This window comes from Leucopleurus acutus (genome assembly GCF_964270905.1).
Source record: "Leucopleurus acutus genome assembly, chromosome: 14".
In the NCBI taxonomy this organism is placed as follows: Eukaryota; Metazoa; Chordata; class Mammalia; order Artiodactyla; family Delphinidae; genus Leucopleurus; species Leucopleurus acutus.
The window spans coordinates 75,244,818-75,266,952 of NC_139156.1; the positions used below are offsets into that span (position 1 = coordinate 75,244,818).

General features: G+C 39.4%; 1 protein-coding gene across 1 annotated transcript in view; it reads right to left on the reverse strand.

Moving 5' to 3' along the window:
• Nucleotides 1-22,135, reverse strand: part of ZNF37A (zinc finger protein 37A) — a 56,266-nt gene that overhangs the window by 18,113 nt on the left and 16,018 nt on the right. The window contains exons 3-4 of the mRNA XM_082854882.1: nt 2,112-2,238; nt 1,735-1,830 (exon numbers count right to left, since the gene is read on the reverse strand). Of these exons, the coding sequence (XP_082711008.1) occupies nt 1,735-1,830; nt 2,112-2,238 (223 nt within the window). The remainder of the gene's footprint in view (nt 1-1,734; nt 1,831-2,111; nt 2,239-22,135) is intronic.

Consider the following 22,135-nt stretch of genomic DNA (forward strand, 5'->3'; position numbering starts at 1 on the left):
CACACCACATTAATGAAAGAAAAAATGCTTTTTCTAGACACAGAAAAAGCATTTGACCAAATTCAACATTCTTTCACGATAAAAACTCTCATCACAGTGGGTATAGAGGGAGCATATCTCAACATAATAAAGGCCATTTATGGCAAACCCATAGCCAACATCATACTCAATGGTGAAAAGCTGAAAGCCTTCCTGTTATTTCCAGGAACAAGACAAAGATGCAGACCATTGCCACTTCTATTTAAACACGGTATCAGAAGTCCTATCCACAGCAATCAGAGACACAAAGAAAAAATAAAAGGCATCCAAATTGGAAGGGAAGAGGTATAACTGTCACTATTTGCAGATAATGCTCCTGGGTATATATCCGGAGAAAATGAAAACACTAATTTTAAAGGATACATGCACCCCAATGTTCACAGCAGCATTTACAATAGCCAAGACACGGAAGCAACATAGGTGCCCATTGACAGACAACTGGATAAAGAAAATTATATATACACACACACATGCACACACACACATATATATACACACATACAACAGAAGAGTACTCAGTCATAAAAAAAAAGTAAATTCTGTCATTTGCAGGAATGTGGATGGACCTAGAGGATATCATGCTTAGTGAAATAAGCCAGAAAAAGACAAATACTGTATGATATCAATTACATATAGAATCTAAAAAGATAGTGCAAATGAATGTACATGCAAAACAGAAACAGACTCACAGATACAGAAAAAAAACATGGTTACTGAAGGGGTTACTGAAGGGGAGACTGAAGGTGGAGGGACAAATTAGGTGTTAGATGTATAAAATAGATATGCAACAAGGATATATTGTACAGCACAGGGAATTATAGCCATTATCTTGTAATAACTTATAATGGAGTATAATCTGCAAAAATACTGAATCACTGTTGTATACCTGAAACTAATGTAAATCAACTATACTTCAATTAAAAAATATAACACCATTTTTCAAATACCCCCAAATGCAAAATAAATGTATTTTAAAACAAGTATGTTTCAAATATGTACCCTAATTATATTTCAATAATAGAATGGACAGATAAATTCTGGGATAGTCACGATGGAACGCTGCACAGCAATATAAAGCAATAAACAAACTACTAATGTATATGACATATATATCTCACAGACATAGTACTGATCCAAAGGCGGCAGACACTACACACACACACACACACACACACACACACACACACACACACACACACACACAGTATATATACACAGTTACATATTGTGTGTATGTATATACATAGTGCACATATATACATAGTACCTACTGTATGACTACAGTTACCTGAAGTGGAAAACAGGCAAACTTGATCTATGATAATAGAAGGGGGAGATGTTATTTACTGGGAGGAGGACACCAGGGAGCCTTCTGGGGTGCTAAAAAAATGTTCCATATGTTCACCTTGACAATGGCTATATGGGTGTATGCATATACAAAACTTTATTTACTTGAACACTTAAACATCTGTTAAAAAAAAAAGGATACCATTTGTATATAAGAGTGACACTGGGGAGACACTGCACGATTCAATGACACTGGATATTTGAGTCATGTTAACATGCTACTTCCAAAGGTCCAGAGCCACTAAAACATGATTCCTGAAGACCATTTCAATGGCCTTAATCTCTGAACTACCCCTTTGTGATCTGGTTTCCTCCTAAACTCCGTCTGGCTCATACTCCCGGACTCACCTGGGACACTCTGGCTTGGGGACTCTTCCTCCAATATCCATGGCTCCTCTCCTTGCTCCAACTTGAGGATCACTTCTGGTTTAGGGATGCAAAACCCTGTGAATCAGAATTATATGACATGAGACAAATTGGATGAGTGTCAGGGTCTTTGATACACTGTTCTCAAAGAGTATACAATAAAAAAAAAAAAGCTCATCTCATCCTGTTATGGGGCAGAGGACAACACATTCTTTCTGGTACCCAAAAGGGATAAATTGTCCTTGACCTGTAAATCCCAAACCTAAATATTATTATATACTACAAAAATTCCACAGGTTTCTGTAAATAAAAAAGGACATGTATACTGGGAGTCTACATGGGAAATAAGCGCTACCTACCTACTGAGATGAGGTGGCTGTAGTTCTCCAGCATCACATCCCTGTACAGCGTCCTCTGAGCAGGGTCCAGGTGCTGCCACTCCTCCTGGGTGAAGCCCACAGTCACATCCCTGAATGACAGTGATCCCTAGAAAAACACACTTCTGCTCAATCTGCAGTGGTCAGAGTCAGGTGATGTGGAAAAAGAATTTTAAAGACTAATTCTTACCATTTATCCTGGTGAAAATTGACCAGAACATGTTACAAAGGACCTCTACTATATAGCTTGTTTTGTGTTATACTTTGTGATTAAACAAGAAACCATGGTAGAAATACCATTGGTGGATTAATTTATTACTTAATGGAAAAATATCTGCATGCCTTTATGTGCCTATAAGTGTCCTAGTTTTTGAGAATTCCAAGTTGAAAAATATACTCTTCCTGGCCTCAAAGAGCTTATTCTCATAAGGAAAGATATAAAGATATACCTACCATAGGACTTAAAGGACCCATATCACAAATATGTACAATGCAGACAGATCATAAAGGGGTTCTGTGCAAGTTCATGTGAGAGTATCAGCACCCTGGATTTCACTGAGCAGATAAAACTTTCAGTGCTTAAATATAAATAGTAGTTTCTTTGCAAATATGTGTCAAAACTGCAAGAAATGTTAAGAAGACCTGAAAAAACATGTGGCAAGTCAATGGACTGTACAACAGGACAGGAGAGCAGGTCTGAACCTGTGATGAGATAGAGGCTGCAGAGGCAGGGGCAAAACGTTCAGGGGAGGAAACTAGGGAATATATTTGGCTTAAATTCTGTTGGTGATATCCAAATATTTCATCACTCATCTAATCCATAAAATTCTTGAGGAACCACCAGTTCTATTTATATTTATCTATAAATTAAATACTGACAGTTCACATATGAGGAGAGCTTAATTCTGTTCTTCTCAGATAAAAATATAAATAAGCTAATATTTTCTTCCCATGCCCTAAAGGACTGACAGTATATGATGTATGCAGAATTATCTTGCACACTCCCTTAGGGCACAGTCTCTCTCTCTTCCCCCATCTCCACTCACCCTAGGTCATTGCTGTGAACAGTATGAAGCCAATAGTGAAATGGAAATACACACTTCCGTCCTAGTTATATAAACGAATTGTTGCCGAGGAAGCAATGATCCCAAAGTTGGTTTGTTGTTTTTTTTTCAAGTGAATCATTTAATGTGTGAGGCTCAGTTTGATATTACCATAAGTATTAACAGAAGAAAATGGGAAAGTATAAACATTTCCCCTTCTATCAAAAATGGGTTTGATGCCAGGATAAACTAGCCTGTTGATTTAACATAGCTGATTAAAAAGGCTAGAGAATCTGGAAGTAAAAAATGTACTTGGAAGCAATGTCCTCTGAGGCTTCATTTTCCTGAGGGCAACAAAATGCTGAAAAATTTAACTGGCTCAAAAATTATATTGAGAGATCAAAAAGAAGAGCTAGTCACAGCTTGGGAAAAAAATTTGGAGAACAGATGACACTAAATGTAGTTAGATTAATAATTCTAAAGTTTCCCTGGAGTTATAGCACTCTGAGCTAACCAAAGGGGCTATAAACTCATGCTCCTTTGAACAGAGTGGTCCTAAATGATAGATTCTGTAGCGCACCCAGCTGTATTTTCAAGTATAAGTCTAGTATTTGTACCTAGCAATACAGAAGAAAAAGCAGCAGGGAGGAAGTGTCAAGTATATAGGACATGAAAGGATTTGGCAGCCCTAGAATTCCCAGTTTGAATCTTTGTCATCAGGAAAATCCCATTCCAGCTCAGTCCAAGGTGAGGCTGGAGGTGGTGCTGTGGATGGCCTGTGACAAGCAGGAGGCAACAGTGTAAGTGCTAAACTCTGGCTTTCTTCCTTCATCTGCTAAAGAAACTCAAAATAAGGCTGTATGAAGAAAACGTGGGATAATACACTGCTTGCTGATGGCCTTTTCTCAGGGTCTTGTTGCAGACAGAGCTGTACCAAGCTAAGGAAGACAGGAGAGAATGTTTTTGAGGGCAGTGTTTGCAATCTGTCACTATCTACTGTGCGAGTTCCACTGGAGACGTGTACACTTTCTCCAATCCCAGAGTCTACACCTGATCGGGAACTTTTCATTCTGGATTCTGATTGAGGGAAAATACTGATATCCAGTGGGCTCTAAGGAGGACCTTTCTGTAACAACATCTGAGTCCTGTGCATGTCCTGGAAAGGTACCTGCCCACTGGCCAATTCACATGCTGTAATCCCAACGCTGTAAATATCTGTGCTGGATCGCCTCTATTAAGATGGGAGTCGCCTATATTATTAGCGGAGATGCTAAACAGGGAACTTGCTGAGCAAAGGGAGAGAGGAAGAGTTACTCCCAGAGGGTCTGCATGATCTGCCTTGGAGGTTCTGGAAACCTCTTGTCAAGTCTGGGGAAACAGGAGGAAGAGCAGGGTAGATGCACAGTGACAATGAAACAGATGCTAGACATACAGTATGCCAGATATCTTCAGAACATGGAAGTAGAAATACCAACTGGAAGTTTGGATAGCTGAATCTGGAATTTAGAAGTGTAGTATGAAAATAAGGATTTGGGTGAAAATTGCAACTCTGTCACTGGAGTCACCAGAGTGAATCAGATGGTCACAGAGGAGACAAATTGAGGAAAGAAAAAATACCAGCACAGAATTTAAGGGATCACCAATATTTGAGAGGCTGGCAGAAAAAAGAAAAATAGGCTTTGAAGGCTGAGAAGAAATTTTCTGAAATGTAAGAACAGAACCAGATGACAAGAGAATAGTGGGAAATAATAACACAGTTTCACAAATAACTGACACTTCCAATTAAAGATGGTGGACTTAAAACACACATCTATCTCTGATGCCTCCAACAATATAAATGGAAAAAACAATAAAACAAAAGTAAAACAAACAAATGTGCCAATAACAGAATACACCAGAAAGACAATTTTGTGCAACTTCTGGATGATATAAGTGGATAGTATCAGACAAAAGAAACTAGAAGCATGGTACCTACAATTTATACAAGCACAGAAGTGGGCAGAAGCAGTGGCTTCCAGCCACAGCCAGAGACTACCAATCTCTAAGCCCTCCAACCACGGCCAGGGGTCAGCATAGGTGCTAAGATGAATGACTGGTAAAGTAAATCACTGACAAAGTAACTGACTCCTAGGGCACCTTGGTGGACCTCCACTCTGTGGAGATCCAGCAGTTAATGAAAACCAAAGCTGAAGTGCAGCCATTCTATAAAGTGAGGACACTTTCTTTTTTTTTTTAAACATATCTATATACAGTTGGCCTTTCATATGCGTACGTTCCACATCCACAGATTCAACCAACCACAGAATTAAAATATTTTGGGGAAGAAAAACTCCAGAAAGTTCCAAAAAGCAAAATTGAATTTGCCACATAACAGCAGTTATTTATATAGAATTAACATTGTATTTACAACTATTTACATGGCATTTACATTGTATTAGGTATTATAAGTAATCTAGAGACAATTTAAAGTGTATGAGACGATCTACCACAAAGGAGGTGAGAATATACAATGGGGAAAAGACAGCTTCTTGCTGGGAAAACTGGACTACTTTCTCACACCATAAAAAATAAAATGAATTAAAAACTTAAATGTAAGACCTGAAACCATAAAACTTCTATAAGAAAACATATGCAGGGGGGACTTGCTGGTTCAAGCCCTGGTCTGGGAAGATCCCACATGCCTTGGAGCAACTAGGCCCACGTGCCACAGCTACTGAGACTGTGCTCTACAGCCTGCGAGCCACAACTACTAAAGCCTGTGCACCTAGAGCCCATGCTCCACAACAGTAGAAGCCACCACAACAAGAAGCCCGCACACCGCAACAAAGAGTAGCCCATGCTCAACGCAACTAGAGAAAGTCCGCACGCAGCAATGAAGACACAATCAGCCAAAAAAATAAATAAATAAAATTAATTAAAAAAAAAAAAGAAAACATACACAGGGTATTTCCCTGGCAGTACAGTGGTTAGGACTCTGCATTTCCATTGCAGGGGGCTTGAGTTCAATCCCTGGTCAGGGAACTAACATCCTGTAAGCTGTGCTGTGTGGCAAAAACAAACAAACAAAAAATAGGCTCTCTGAACAAATGTGTGGACACCAAGGGGGGAAAGTGGCAGGGGGTGGTGGTGGTGTGATTAATTGGGAGATTGGGATTGACATGTATACATTAATATGTATAAAATGGATAACAATTAAGAACCTGCTGTATAAAAAAATAAATAAAATTCAAAAATAAATAGGCTCTCTGACATCAATCTTAGCAATGGTTTGGATATTCTGCTCAGGCAAGGGAAACAAAAGCAAAAACTACCCAGTGGGACTACGTCAGACTAAAAAGCTTTGTACAATGAAGGAAACTATCAACAAAATGAAAAGGCCGCCTAATGAATGGGAGAAGACATTTGCAAATGGTTATCTCCAACAAGGGGTTAACATCCAAAATATACAAAGAACTCATACAATTTGACATCAGAAAAACAATCCAATTAAACCCAGGCAAGGAACTGAACAGACATTTATCTAAAGATATACAGATGGCCAATAAACACATAAAAAGATGCTCAACATCACTGATCATCAGGGAAATGCAAATCGAAACCACAATGAGCTATCACCTCACATCTGTCAGAATGGCCATTACCGAAAAGAAAAATAACAAGTGTTGGTGAGGATATGAAGAAAAGGGAACCCTTACACGCTGTTGGTGGGAATGTAAACTGGTAAAGCCACTATGGAAAACAGTAATGGAGAGTCCTCAAAAAACTAAAAACAGAGCTACCATACAACCCAGCAACTCCATTTCTGGCTATTACTGGCTATTTATCTGAAGAAAGTAAAAATGCCAATTTGAAAAGATATTCGCTCACCACCCCCCACATGTTCACTGCAGCATCATTTACAACAGGCAAGATGTGGAAGCTACTTAAGTGTTCATCAACAGATGAATGTATAATGAAAATGTGGTATGTATGTGTGTGTATACATACACACAAACACATACACATGTACACAATGGAATATTACTCAGCCATAAAAAGAATGAAGTCTTGCCATTTGCGACAACATGGGTGTACCTACAGGGTACTGTGCTAAGTGAAATAAGTCAGACAGAGAAAGACAAATACTGCATGATTTCACTTATATCTGGAATCCAAGAAACAAAACAAATGAATAAATATAACCAAACAGAAACAGAGTCATAGATAAAGAGAACAAATAGGTGGTTGCCAGAGGGGAGGTTGGTAGGGGAAGGAGAGAAATAGGTGAGGGAGACTAAGAGGTGCAAACTTTCACTTAACAAAATAGAAGAGTCACAGGTAGAAAATGTAGAGTGTGGAAAACATAATTATATAATATCTTCATATAGTAACAAATGATATATTACTGGTGATCATTTTGAAACTTATAGAAATGTAGAATCACTATGTTGTATACAAGGAACTAAAATAGTGCTGTAAGTCAATTATACTTCAAAAGCAAACAGACCAACTCAGAGAAAAAGAGATCAGATTTGTGGCTACTAGACGTGGGAAGGAGGGGGAAGGGGAATTAGATGAAGGTAGACAAAACATACAAACTTTCAGTTATAAGGTAAGTGCTAGGGATGTAATGTACAACATGATAAAGATAACACTGATGTATGTTATAAATGAAAGTTAAGAGAGTAGTAAATCCTAAGCATTCTCATCACAAGGAAAAAAAATTTTTTTCTATTTCTTTAGTGTTGTACCAATATGAGATGATGGATGTTCAAAACACTAACTGAACACAAGCTAAAGGAATAGAGAATTCAGTGACCACAGATAAGAAATACAGACTTTGCAAACAAACAAAAGCAGTTTGGAAAAGTCATTTGGATAACTGTAGTCTTCAACAATCAAGAACAGCAAAATTTGAAGAAGAGCAAGAAAGTAATTTCTAAAATTACAACATTATGATACACAAATGTCCAGTTTCAACAACAAAATCACAAAGCACACAAAGAAGCAAAAAAACAAAGAAACAAAAAAGTATGGCCCAATCAAAGGAAAAATATAAATTGACAGAAATGTCCCTGAGAAGACCAGACACTGAACTTCCTAAACAAAGGCTTTAAGTCAACTGTATTAAATATGGTAGGAGTCAAGATGATGGAGGAGGACGACATGGAGTTCACCTCCCCTCAAAAACGCATCAAGACCACATCTGCCAATGGAACAGTTCTCACAGAGCACCTGCTGAACACTAGCAGAGGTCCTCAGACACCTAAAAGGACAAGAAAGAACCCCATGTAACCACATAGGACCAAAGGAAAAAAGAAAAGCCCAGAAACAGGATGGACTGCACCTCTGTTGTGGAGCTAAAGGAGAGGAGAGGTTGCCACACCCGAGAGCCCCCTCACCAGTGGCGAGATCAGTTGGGACAAAAGGGGAGCTTCAGGGGCTTGGAGGAGAGAGCAGCAATCTGTCTGTGGCAGGTCGGACAGAGTGAGACCTATAAAGGTGGTCCATGCCACAGCCCTGTGCACCCCAGGCTGAGGTGCGTCCACCAGTACAACGGGGGCTGGGTGCTGGAACAGGGTGCTTGGAGAACAGATCTGAAAAGAGGACTGCTATTGGCTGCAAGGAGACAACGTGAAGGGGTGGGAGTGAGGAGCTCCATAACTGGGAATGCTCAGGGAAAAAGCCCAGGGGATGCCACTAGGAGGGGCTCCTGCCAGAGCGGGCTTATGTGCCCCTGGTGGCCGCCTCCAGCCCCTCTCGCCTGGGCGGGCACACATGGCACAGTCAGTGGCCACCTCTACCCGCTCCTGCCTGGGCAGGCTCATGCGCCCCTGGTTGCTGCCTCAGCCCCCTCCCACCTGGGAGGGCTTCATGTGCTCCAGGGCAGCCCCGGGAGCAGATGCCTGTGGGTAGCCCATGTGTAGAGGTGAGGCTGAAACCACAGCAGAGCCCCAGGACCCATGCAACTAAGAAAGAAGAGCTGAAATCTCTCCTCCCACTCTGTGAACCACAGAATTACACCCCCACAACTGGCTTTATAAACTCAGCACCTCAGGAACATCTGAAGGGACAGCAAGTGTTCCTGCAGCTGAGATGGGTCTAGCTTTAGCAGCTGTGGACTTTTTGAGCAAGTACACGTGGGAGATTGGCCAGGCCAGAGTATGCATTGCCTCCACAGCGCCCACAGTGGTTTCAGATGCATGATTACTGCAGTCCTGGGAACTGACCTCAGTGGATCTATGCTGGTGGCCTGGTGAAAACAATGCCTGAGAGAAACGAGGGCCAATTGCTGGCGTACCCACGGTTAAGGTGGGGCTGAAAGCAGTGCCAACGAGATTGGAGTTTGTGAGCTCGGACAACGGGTGAAAGGTGATGCAGCAGAGCACACTCAGAAGTAAACACGTGCAGAGGAGGTGTACTCAGTGGCTTCTCTCCCAGTGGGAGTGCTCCAATACAGCCTACCTTGCACCACAGATCAGAAACACAGCTAAGAAACAGACTGGGGGGCTTCCCTGGTGACGCAGTGGTTGAGAGTCCGCCTGCTGATGCAGGGGACATGGGTCTGTGCCCTGGTCTGGGAAGATCCCACATGCCGCGGAGCGGCTGGGCCTGTGAGCCATGGCCACTGAGCCTGCGCGTCCGGAGCCTGTGCTCCGCAGCGGGAGAGGCCACAACAGTGAGAGGCCCGCGCACTGCAAAAAAAAAAAAAAAAGGAACAGACTGGGGGCCTCTTCAACAACAACTAGGGAGCAGACCCCACCCCCGACAGGGCAGTGACAACCATAGAGCAAAGAGGAGGCCCTGCTTAATACCCAGTGCAGGATCTGGTTACTAAAACATCAGTCACACCTCTTACCAAGGTGATAAGCATAAGCTGAAGAAAAAGATGGCAGACACCCATACTGAAAACAGCCCTTGGACCAAAAAATGTTAAACCCATGCAGGCTACACGGACTTTCCCACATAAAAATAGCCCTACAGGGCTTCCCTGGTGGCACAGTGGTTCAGAAACCACCTGCCAATGCAGGGGACACGTGTTCGAGCCCTGGTCCAGGTAGATCCCACATGCTGCGGAGCAACTAAGCCTGTTTGCCACAAATACTGAGCCTGCGCTCTAGAGCCTGTGAGCCACAACTATTGAGCCTGTGTGCAACAACTACTGAAGCCCACGTGCCTAGAGCCCGTGCTCCGCAACAAGAAAAGCCACTGCAATGAGCAGCCCACACACTGCAATGGAGAGTAGCCCCCGCTCGCCACAACTAGAGGAAGCCTGCGTGCAGCAATGAAGACCCAGTGCAGCCAAAAATAAATACATAAAATAATTAAATTAAAAAAAAAATAGCCCTCCAAGACAGTCTGAGGGTTTGACACTGGGAGGAAAAACCCCTAGAGCATTTAGCCTTGAAGGCCAGCAGGGCTTGAGTGCAGGAGCTCCACAGGGCTGGGGGAAACAGACTCCACTCTTGGAGGCCGTGCACACTAGGCCTCATGTGCACTGGGACACAGCACAAAGCAGTACCTCCAAAGGAACCTGCCAGATTTATCTAGGGGTCTTGGAGGGTCTCCTGGGGAGGCGGGGATCGACTGTAGCTCACTGTGGGGGCAAGGACACTGGCAGTGGAGGCCCCAGGGAATAGTGATCAGCATGAGCACTCCTGGAGGTCCCCATTTCGGCACCAAGACCCGAGCTCACCCAACAGCCTGAAGGCTCCAGTGCTAGAAAGCCTCAGGTCAAACAACCAGCAAGACAGGAGCACAGCTCCACCCATCAGTAGACAGGCTGTCTAAAGTTGTACTGAGCTCACAACCATCTCAAAACCAACACTTTGACACGGCCCTGCCCACCAGAAGAACCAGACCCAGCTCCACCCTCCAGGCAGCAGGCACCAGTCCCTCCAATGAGGAAGCCTGCACAAGCCCCTGGACCAACCTCACCCACGAGGGGTCAGACACCAGAAGCGAGAGGAACGACTATCCTGAAGCCTGCAGAAAGGAGACCACAAGCACAGAAATTTAGACAAAATGAGAGAACAGAGAAATATATTGCAGACAAAGGAACAACCTAAAAACCCAAAGAAGAACTAAATGAAAAGGAGATAGACAATCTACCTGAAAAAGAATGTAGAGTAATGATAGTAAAGATGATCCAAAATCTCGGAAAAAGAATGGAGGCACAGACTGAGAAGACACAAGAAATGTTTAACAAAGAACTAGAATACTTAAAGAACAAACAAATAGAGATGAACAACACAATAACTGAAATGAAAACTATACTAAAAGGAATCAATAGCAGAATAACTGAGGTGGAAGAATGAATAACTGAGCTGGAAAACAGAGTGGTGGAAATCACTTCCACAGAGCAGAATAAAGCAAAAAAGAATGAAAAGAAATGAGGACAGTCTCAGAGACCTCTGGGGCAATATTAAATGCACCAACAATTGCATTATGGGGTCCCAGAAGAAGAAATAGGAAGAGAAATGGCCGAGAAAATATTTGAAGAGATAACAGCTGAAAACTTCCCTAACATGGGAAAGGAAACAGTCACCCAAGTCCAGGAAGTGCAGAGTCCCATCTGGGATAAACACAAGGAGGAACATGCTGAGACACATATTAATCAAACTAACAAAAATTAAATACAAAGAAAAAAACCTTAAAAGCAAAAAGGGAAAAGCATCAAATAACATAAAAGGGCATCCCCACAAGGTTATCAGCTGATTTCTTAGCAGAAACTCTGCAGGCCAGAAGGGAGTGACACAATATATTTGAAGTGATGAAAAAGAGAAACCTAAAGCCAAGAATACTTGACCCACCAAGGCTCTCATTCAGACTTGATGGAGAAATCAAAAGCTTTACAGACAAGCAAAAGCTACAAGAATTTAGCATCACCAAACCAGTTTTACAACAAATGCTAAAGGAACTTCTCTAGGTAGGGGAAGGAAAAAAAAAGAGGCCACAACTAGAAATAAGAAAATCACAAATGGGAAACCTCACCAGTAAAGGGAAGGATACAGTAAAAGTAGAAAATCATCCACACACAAATATGATATCAAAACCAGCAGCCATTAGAAGAGGAGAGTACAAATGCAGGAAAAGGGGATTGCATTTGAAATTCAGAGACCAGCAACTTGAAACAATCTTATATAGACTACTATATCAAAACCACATGGGAACTTCAAACCAAAGAACTACGATACACACACAAAAAGAAAAAGCAACCCAAACATAACACTAAAGATAGTCATCAAACCTCAAGAGAACAAAACAGAAAGAGAAGAAAAAAGACCTACAAGAACAAATCCAAAAATATTCAGGAAATGGCAATAGGAACAAACAAATCAATAACTACCTTAAATGCCAATGGATTAAACGCTCCAACCAAAAGACAGAGACTGGCTGAACGGATGCAAAAACAAGACCCGTATATATGCTGTCTACAAGAAACCCACTTCAGATTTAGGGACACATACAAACTGAAAGTGAGGGGATGCAAAAAAATATTCCATGCAAATGTAAATCACAAGAAAGTTGGAGTAGCAATAAGCATATCAGACAAAATAGACTTTAAAATAAAGACTGGGGCTTCCCTGGTGGCGCAGTGGTTGAGAGTCCACCTGCCGATGCAGGGGATACGGGTTCGTGTCCCGGTCCGGGAAGATCCCACATGCCGCGGAGCAGCTGGGCCTTTGAGTCATGGCCGCTGAGCCCACGCGTCCAGAGCCTGCGCGTCCAGAGCCTGTGCTCTGCAACGGAAGCGGCCATAACAGTGAAAGGCCTGCGTACCACAAAAACAAACAAACAAACAAAAACCATTTAAAATAAAGACTGTTACAAGAGAAAAAGAAGGACACTACATAATGATATAGAGATCAATCCAATAAGAAAATATAACAATAGCAAATATATATGCACCCAACAAAGGAGCACCTCAATATATAAGGCAAGTGCTAACAGCCATAAAAAAAAGAAATTGACAGTAACACAATAATAGTGGGGGACTTTAATACCCCACTGTCATCAATGGACAGATTATCCAGACAGAAAATCAATATGGAAACACAGCCTTAAATGACATATTAGACGAGATGGACTTAAATGATATTTAGAGAACATTCCCTCCCAGTGCAGCAGAATACACTTTCTTTTCAAGTGTACAAGAAACATTCTCCAGGATACATCACATCTGGGGCCACAAATCAAGCCTCATTAAATTTAAGAAAACTGAAATCAGAGCAAGCATCTTTTCTGACCAAAACACTATGAGATTAGAAATCACCTACGGCAAAAAACTGTAGAAAACACAAACACTTGGAGGCTAAACAATGTGTTACTAAACAACCAATGGGTCACTGGAGAAAGTGAAGAGGAATTCAAAGAATACCTAGAGACAAATGACAACAAAAACATGATGACTCAAAACCTTTGGGACTGAGCAAAAGCAGTTCTAAGAGGGAAGTTTATAGCAATACAATACTACCTCAGGAAACAAGAAAAATCTCAAACAACCTAACCTTACACCTAAAGCAACTAGAGAAAGAAGAACAAAACCCAAGGTTAGTATAAGGAAAGAAATCATAAAGATCAGAGCAGAAATAAATGAAATAGAGATGAAGAAAACAATAGAAAGGAGCCACAGAGGTCCACATTTGTTCAGTGGGTTAAAGGACATGGAATGGAAAACCTTGAGGAGGAAGAAAAGAAAGTTCTGTACCAGAATGGTCATACTTATAAGACATTTCCAGTCTATAACCATTTTTTGTGTGTGTATTTTATTCCTCACTACTGTATATACAGTTGACAATAAGCACTTTTTTGAAATATCTAATCATTCTAGATGTTCTGAAGTGTCTGATATATATTAAAAGTAGAGGTAATAAAAAGACATTTTGTAAATATATTTTTGTTAAAATTCATATGAAATATTGTTCTTTACTTGGAGGGGGGGCAAGCTTGGCCAAACCACCTCTTTGAACAGTATGCATTGCGTTTGTGCTCTGGTTCAAGGTCGGGTGGAGGAGAAAGAAGTGCAAAGACCTGTGCCAGTGTATTTATAGTGAGGCATGATTAACTACTGTTTTTATGTTCATGCATTTTGTTTCACTTTGCTGTGTATGAAGTGTATATGATGGACAAATGAGTCCTAATTTACAACATCTAGTCTTTCTAGATGTTATAAAGGTTGCCAGAATATGACAAAAATAGAGTTAGTAAATAGTACATTTTGTGTTAAAATTTCTGGGAAAGATTGTCTTCTGAAAACTTGGGCAGTATAGCTCTCTGGGTTGGTGGAGATGGGAGAGAAGGGAAGGGGGTTGGTCTTAGGCTAGAATGCACATATGTTAAAGACACTTTCAGATTATAACTGTCACATGTGTGTAGTTTATTCAAGACTGCTCTGTATATAGTGGACAAATTAAGTCCTTATTTGAAACATCTAGTCCAGCTATATGTTTAGAAGTGCCCAACATATGGTAAATGTAGAGGTAGTAAAATATCTCTCTGTAAATATATTTTTGCTAAAATTCATAGGAAGTACTATCTTGGGGAATGTTAAATGTTAAATCACCTCTGTGAGCAGTATACTACTGTCTAACTCGTTCAGTGGTTTGGAGGAGATGGGAGGGAAAGAATTGCAAAAGGTAATATGCTAGTGTGTTTGTACCTGGACATTTTCAGACAAAACCATTTTTTGTATGTTATGTGTATTTTGTTTTGCTGCGTATATAACGGACAAATGAGTCCTAATTTTGCAACATCTAGTCTCTAGATGTTAAAGGGGTTGCTAGTGTATGACAAAGTAGTACAATTAGCACATTTTGTGTTGAAATTCATAGGGAAGCTTATCTTGTGTAAATGACTTTTGGATATGAATTTGCTCAACCACCTCTAAGATTACACATGCCTGTACTTGTCCACTGGATTGGTGATGGAGAGAAGGAAGTGAGGGAGGGAATAGTTCAGGCCAAAATGGTCATATTTAGAAGATACCTCAGATTATAACCATTGTTACACGTGTGCAATTTTATTTAACAGTGCTATGTACATAGTGCACAAGTAAGTTCTTATTTGAAATATCTAGTCTTTCCAGATATTTAGAAGTGCTTTATGTATTTAAAAGTAAAAGCAGTAGAATAATGCTTCTTGTAAATATCTTTTAAAAACTGATGGGAAATACTGTCTTCAGAAATGGAATTGTTAAGCCTCCCCTCTGAACAGTGTACTCTCTGCTTGTTCATTGGGTCGAGGGAGGTGGGAGGGAAGATGGCAAAAGATGTTTTGCCAGTGTGTACTAGAACATTTCAACTTACCCATTGCTCTATATGTTATATGCATTTCATTTAACTTTACTATATATATTATGTATACACTGGACAAATGGGTCCCAGTTTTATAACATCTAGTCTCTAGATAGTAAAGAGATTGCGAGTGTATGACAAAAGTAGAGTTAGTAAACTAACAAATTTCTACACTTTGTGTTAAATAAGATTCGTTGAAAAGCCGTCTTCTGAAAAGGACCTTTGGAAGTGAAATTGTAAATCATATCTAAGTGACACACAAAAAAATTAATGTACGACAAAGGAGCAAGAACTATACAGTGGAGAAAAGACAGTCTCTTCAAAAAATGGTGTGCTGGGAAAACTGGACAGCTACATGCAAAAGAATGAAATTAGAACATTCTTTAACACCACACACAAAAATAAACTCAAAATGGCTGAAAGACCTAAATGTAAGACCAGAAACTGTAAAACTCTTAGAGGAAAACATAGGAAGAACACTCTTTGACATAAATCGCAGCAATATCTTGTTTGATCCATCTCCTAGAATAACGAAAAGAAAAACAAAACTAAACAAATGGGACCTAATGAAACTTAAAAGCTTCTGCACGGAAAAGAAACCATCAACAAAATGAAAAAACAACCCAAAGAATGGGAGAAAATATTTGCAAATGACGTGACCGACAAGGGATTAATCTCCAAAATATTCAGACAGCTCATGCAGCTCTATGTATGTAAAAAAAAAAAAAAAAAAAAAAGGGCAGAAGATCTAAATAGACATTTCTCCAAAGAAGAAATAAAGATTGCCAAAATGCATAAGAAAAGATGCTCAACATCACTAATTATCAGTGAATTGCAAACGAGAACTTCGATGAGGTATCACCTCACACCAGTCAGAATGGCCATCACCAAAAAGTCTAAAAAACAATAAATGCTGGAGAGGGTGTGGAGAAAAGGAAACCCATTTATACTATTGGTGGGAATGTAAATTGGTACAACCACTATGGAGAAGAGATTGGAGGTTCCTTAAAAAACTAAAAATAGAACTACCATATGATCCAGCAATCCCACTCCTGGGCATATACCTAGAGAAGACCATAATCCGAATAGATACGTGCATGCCTATGTTCATTGCAGCACTGTTTACAATAGCCAAGACATGGGAGCAACCTAAATGTCTATTGACAGAGGAATAGATAAATAAGATGTGCTACATATATACAATGCAGTATTACTCAACCATAAAAAAGAATGAAATAATGCCATTTGTAGCAACGTGGATGGACCTAGAGATTATCATACTAAGTGAAGTAAGACAGATAAAGACAAATATCATATGATGTCACTCATATGTGGAATCTATTTTTTTTAAAAGGTACAAAGGAACTTACTTATATAACAGTGCAAAATCAACACACAACAATCAGGGTTTCTTTTTCTATACCAGCAATGAACAACCCAAAAAGTAAATTAAAAAAAATTCTATTTACAATATTATCCAGTAGAGTAAAATACCTAGTAATAAATTTAACCAGGGATGCAAAACTACAAAAAAAAACTGTGAAAAGAACTTGAAGAAGACCTAAATAAATGGAAGGATATTCCATGCCCATAGATTGGAAGACTTTGTATTGTTAAAATGGCAGTACTGGGACTTCTCTGGTGGACCAGTGGCCAAGTCTCCGCACTCCCAATGCTGGGAGGCCAGGTTTGATCCTTGGTCAGGGAACTAGATTCCACGTGCATGCTGCAACTAAAGATCCAGCCAAATAAACAAATATTAAAAAAAAAAAGCAGTACTACCAAGAGTGATCTGAAGATTCAATGCAATCCCTATTAAAATTCCAACAGCCTTTTCTGCACAAATGGAAAAACCTGATACTAAAAATTATGGAATTGCAAGCAGTCCTAAATAGCACAAACAATCTTAAACAAACAGAACAAATTGGGAAGAGTCACACTTTCCTGATTTCAAAACTTAGTACAAAGCTATAGGTACTGGTGTAATTATAAACATGAAGACCGGGGACTTCCCTCGTGGCACAGTGGATAAGACTCCATGATCCCAATGCAGGGGGCCCAGGTTTGATCCCTGGTCAGGGAAGTAGATCCCACATGCATGCCGCAACTAAGAGTTCGCATGCCACAACTAAGGAAACCGCATGCCACAACTAATGAGCCCTGGAGCCACAACTAAGGAGCCTACAAGTCACAACTAAGGAGCCCGCCTGCTGCAACTAAGACCCCATGCAACCAAATAAATAATATTAAAAAACAAACACAAAGACCACCAGAACAGTATAGAGAATCCAGAAATAAACACATACCTCTGGACCATTGATTTTCAACAAGTGGGCCAAGACCATTCAATGGGGAAAGAATAGTCTGGACCGGGGTCAACAGTATATCTCAAGGAAAGAATGATTTTAGACAACTATGTCAACACCATATTCAAAAATTAAATCAACATGGATCTAAATATAAGAGGTAAAGCCATAAAACTCTTAGAATGAAATATAAAATTTGGTAATGTATTTTGAGATATGACAGTAACGCATAAACAATAAAAGTAAAAACAGATAAATTGGACTTCATCAAAATTAAAATGAAAGTATCTTATCAAGAAAAAGACAATATCCAGAATGGATGAAAATATTTTCAAATCATGTATCTAATACCTGATTATCCAGAATATACATAGAACTCTTACAACTCAACAAAAAGGAAAAACAGCCCAAATACAATACGTTTAAAGGACTTAAATGGATATTTCTCTGAAGATTTTTTTTTAATGTCCAAATCATGAAAAAATGCTCAACATCATTAGTCATTTAGGAAATGCAAATCAAAACCACAATGAGGTACCACTTTACCCACACTAGGATGACTATAATCAAAAAGCAGAAAACACATTTTGGCCAGAATTAGAGAATCTGGAACCATCATACATTTCTGGTGGAAATGAAAAATGGTTCAAGATACTGTGGAAAAAACAGTTTGGCTGTTCCTCAAAAAGTTAAACATAAAATTGCCATATGAGCCAGAAATTCCATATTTATATACACACACACACACAGAGTAAAGTATACAAAAAAGCAGGAAAGTATGGTCCATGAAAAAGAAAACTATAAATCAACAGAATCTGTCCCTGCAAAAGACTTAATGGCAGATATATCAGACAGACTTTAAAACCACTATCTTACCAATGCTCAAAGAACTTGAAGAAGATGTGGACAAAGTCAAGAACATGATGTGTGAGAAAAATGGAAATGTCAGTGATACAGAAAACCTAAAAGGAAACCAGAAAGAAGTTATGCAGCTGAAAAGTACAATAACAGATGAAAAATTCATACAGATATTCAAAGGCAGATTTGAGATGGTAGGAAAAAGAATCAGTGAACTTCAAGATAGGACAATGGAAATTATCAATGCTGACGAACAGAAAGAACAAAGATTGAAGATAAGTGAACAGAGCAATAGGACCTGTGAAACACCATCAGCTGGAGCAAAATACACATCATGGGAGTCTCAGAAGGAGAGAAAGGGGCACAGAGAATCTTTGAAGAAATCCATAGAAATATACAAAAATATTTGACAAAGTAATATTTGAATGAAAAGTTCCCAAATTTAATGAGATACATGAATATAAACATCCAAGAAGCTCGACAAACTCCAAGTAAAATGAAATCAGAGGCCCATATCAAGATGCTTTATAATCATACTTTCAAAAGACAGAGTGAATCTTGAAAGCAGCGAGAAGAGACTCATCACATACAACAAATCCTCAGTTAAGATTACCTTCAGACTTCTCATCAGAAACTTTGGCGGTCAGAAGACAGCACGTCTGTATATTCAAGGGCTAAATGAAAACACCTGTCAACTAAGAATACTATATCCAGCAAAACTGTCCTTCAGAAAGTCAGGAAGAAACCAAGATATTTCCAGATAAACAAAAGTTGAGCGAGTTCCTGACCACTAGATGTGCCCTGCAAGAAATGCTCAAGGGAGTCCTGCAAGGTAAAATGAAAAGACACTAGACAGTAACTTGAAGCCGTACAAATAAAGATCCAATAAAGGCAAATACATAGGCAATTATAGAACTAGTATTACTATAGCAATCATTTTTAACTGTAGTTGATCTTTTTTATGTGATTTAAGAGAGTTAAACATTTATAAAATTTAGAATAAAAGTATTAATGTAACTTTGGTTTGTAATTCCAAATCTTATTTTTCCTACATAATTTGGAGACTAAGACATTTAAAAGAATTATTCGTTTTTGTTTTGGAGCACACTTATAGAAAGATGTAATTTTGTGGTGGGAGGGAGGGAGACGCAAGAGGGAAGAGATATAGGGATATATGTATATGTATAGCTGATTCACTTTGTTATAAAGCAGAAACTAACACACCATTGTAAAGCAATTATACTGAAAGAAAGAAAGAAAGAAACTGAAAGGGGTGGAGACAGAGATATAAAGGAGCAGTTTTTTGCAGGTTATTGAAGTCAAGCTACTATAAATTCAAATAAGTAACCATAACAAAATGAAAACAGGTTACATTCTCAATATAAAGGGCAGAGTACTTCCTATTAGAATTAAAATGTCAGGATACATGTTCTTTACCAAAAAACATACTCATAAAGAATATGGAAAACCTTACTAAGGTGAAATACTCCCATGATGCAAAACCCTCAAGCACATCAAAGAAAGGAACAGCTGACTGGTGAGTGAGAACTTATCATTTTACAAGTCAAGTGGTTTTCAGTTAGTTACCCTCCATATGTAAGGATGCTGAACCCGCAGATACAGAGGGCCAACTAAGGGACTTAGGCCATCAGTCAATTTTGATATCCTCGGAGGGGATCCTGGAACCAATCAAGGGATGACTATACTTGCTTTCAGTTAAATAAATACCAAGGGATTTATTTAAATCCAAGGGATGACTATACTTGCTTTCAGTTAAGTTGAGAGAGAACCTAATTAGAGTTACCAGCTGATAGATCATTAAAAGTATATTTTTCTTTGTTAGATCTTTAGTGGCATATGATTTGTAAGGATTCAAAAAATTTAGAGGCATTACTATAATAAAACTCCATTCATTCATATCTACTTATTTACGCAAACAAATTTTCTCAATGCTTACATCCATGGAATTGAACTTGCAATAGAATTAATGCCGACTATTTCTCATTTTAGTAATTCTCATCCAATGATAAACTAGTTTGTAAAAAAATCTATCCAACTCCATCTCTGTAAGATGCTTTTCCAGTAAAATTTTACTTTTGTATTTAATACTTATTCATAAATATTTGAAATATATTCACTTTGATTAGTTGAAATAATAAGACTGAGAGTTTTATCATGACAGGAAACTTTTTCAAACAACACTTAAACATCAACTTATTCATATTTTTTACTACAGGGTAGTGTGATAAGGTGATCAATAAAACAGCTGCAATTTATTAAAAAAGAATATGAAGCAGAATTTTGTGTGCGCCTGAGTTACAAGGCTTTTCAAGTATTCTATCTGCGCCCATCTCCCACTTGTGCCCCACTGAGAGCGGCTCTTTTGCAGGGGCCAATATTTCATTTTTGTTAGAACCTACAGTACAGAGCAAAGGATACTTAGTAGATTCTCATAAGTAATTGCTGAATGAATACCTGAATTAAATAAACATTAATTAAAAGATTTATTTTTGTGATGAATAAAGTTGTGATAAATCAGTTGAAGGGTTCATTGATTTCTTATACTTTAAATATGAGTACAAGATATTTATGAGAAAACGGGAGAATTTAAGGATGAAAAATAATTCTAACTTTCATATGAAAAATGATCCATCTTATCCTGAGCCCTTGAGGATTCTCTGGATTCAATAACTACTTCTTGGTGATTTGTTTTTATTATTCTTTGCTTTGTAACTTTGTAAAACCCTAATATTATACCCAAATCTCCTAGTTACTTTGAGAATGTCTCCAAGTACATCTATATTATAGGTCTTTGTAAATAAGTGAGACCAGATTTAACTTAGTGGGCAAACTACTCACTTGACAGAGGAAGGAGATCAACATAGCACAGTATGATGTGGAACTCACCTCTCCCCACAAACACATCAAACATACACCTAGATGTGGAACAATTCTCACTTAAAACTAACTGGAGACTGGCAGAAAGAATCCTGTACAACCAAGGTTGTAAGAAAGATCCATACAGAATCAGGCAGGAAGTTAAGAGTAGTGATCAGGCTGGAACCTGTGCCCCTGAGAGAAGACATGGAAGAAAAGGGAGATTAGACAGATGGAAATCCTCTCTGGGGAGCAAGTGGTCGAGCAACATATTCAGGGACCCAACATAGGAAAGATGAGCCCCTCGGCTGGTTGGAGTGCCAGTAAGAGTAATAGGAAGGCTATGGGAAACCTGGACTTTGCCAGTGAGGAGCATGCACATGCTTGCTTGCTCCTGAAGCAAGGCAGATTGAAAACTGCATTCATGGCTGACCAATTTCCTGTGACTGACCCAGCAGGCACCCAAGCCTGAGCCCAGCAAACGCTCAAGCACCACTTGCTTCACAGTGCACCTCCTCACTGGGTGAGGTCCCAGATGTGTGTAACAGAGGTGGCTCAAACCCAATATGGCATCTGAACAGAGAAGGGACAGCCATTACTGGTGCTTACACAGTTAGCACATCAGAAGCAGCCATGATCTCCATCTG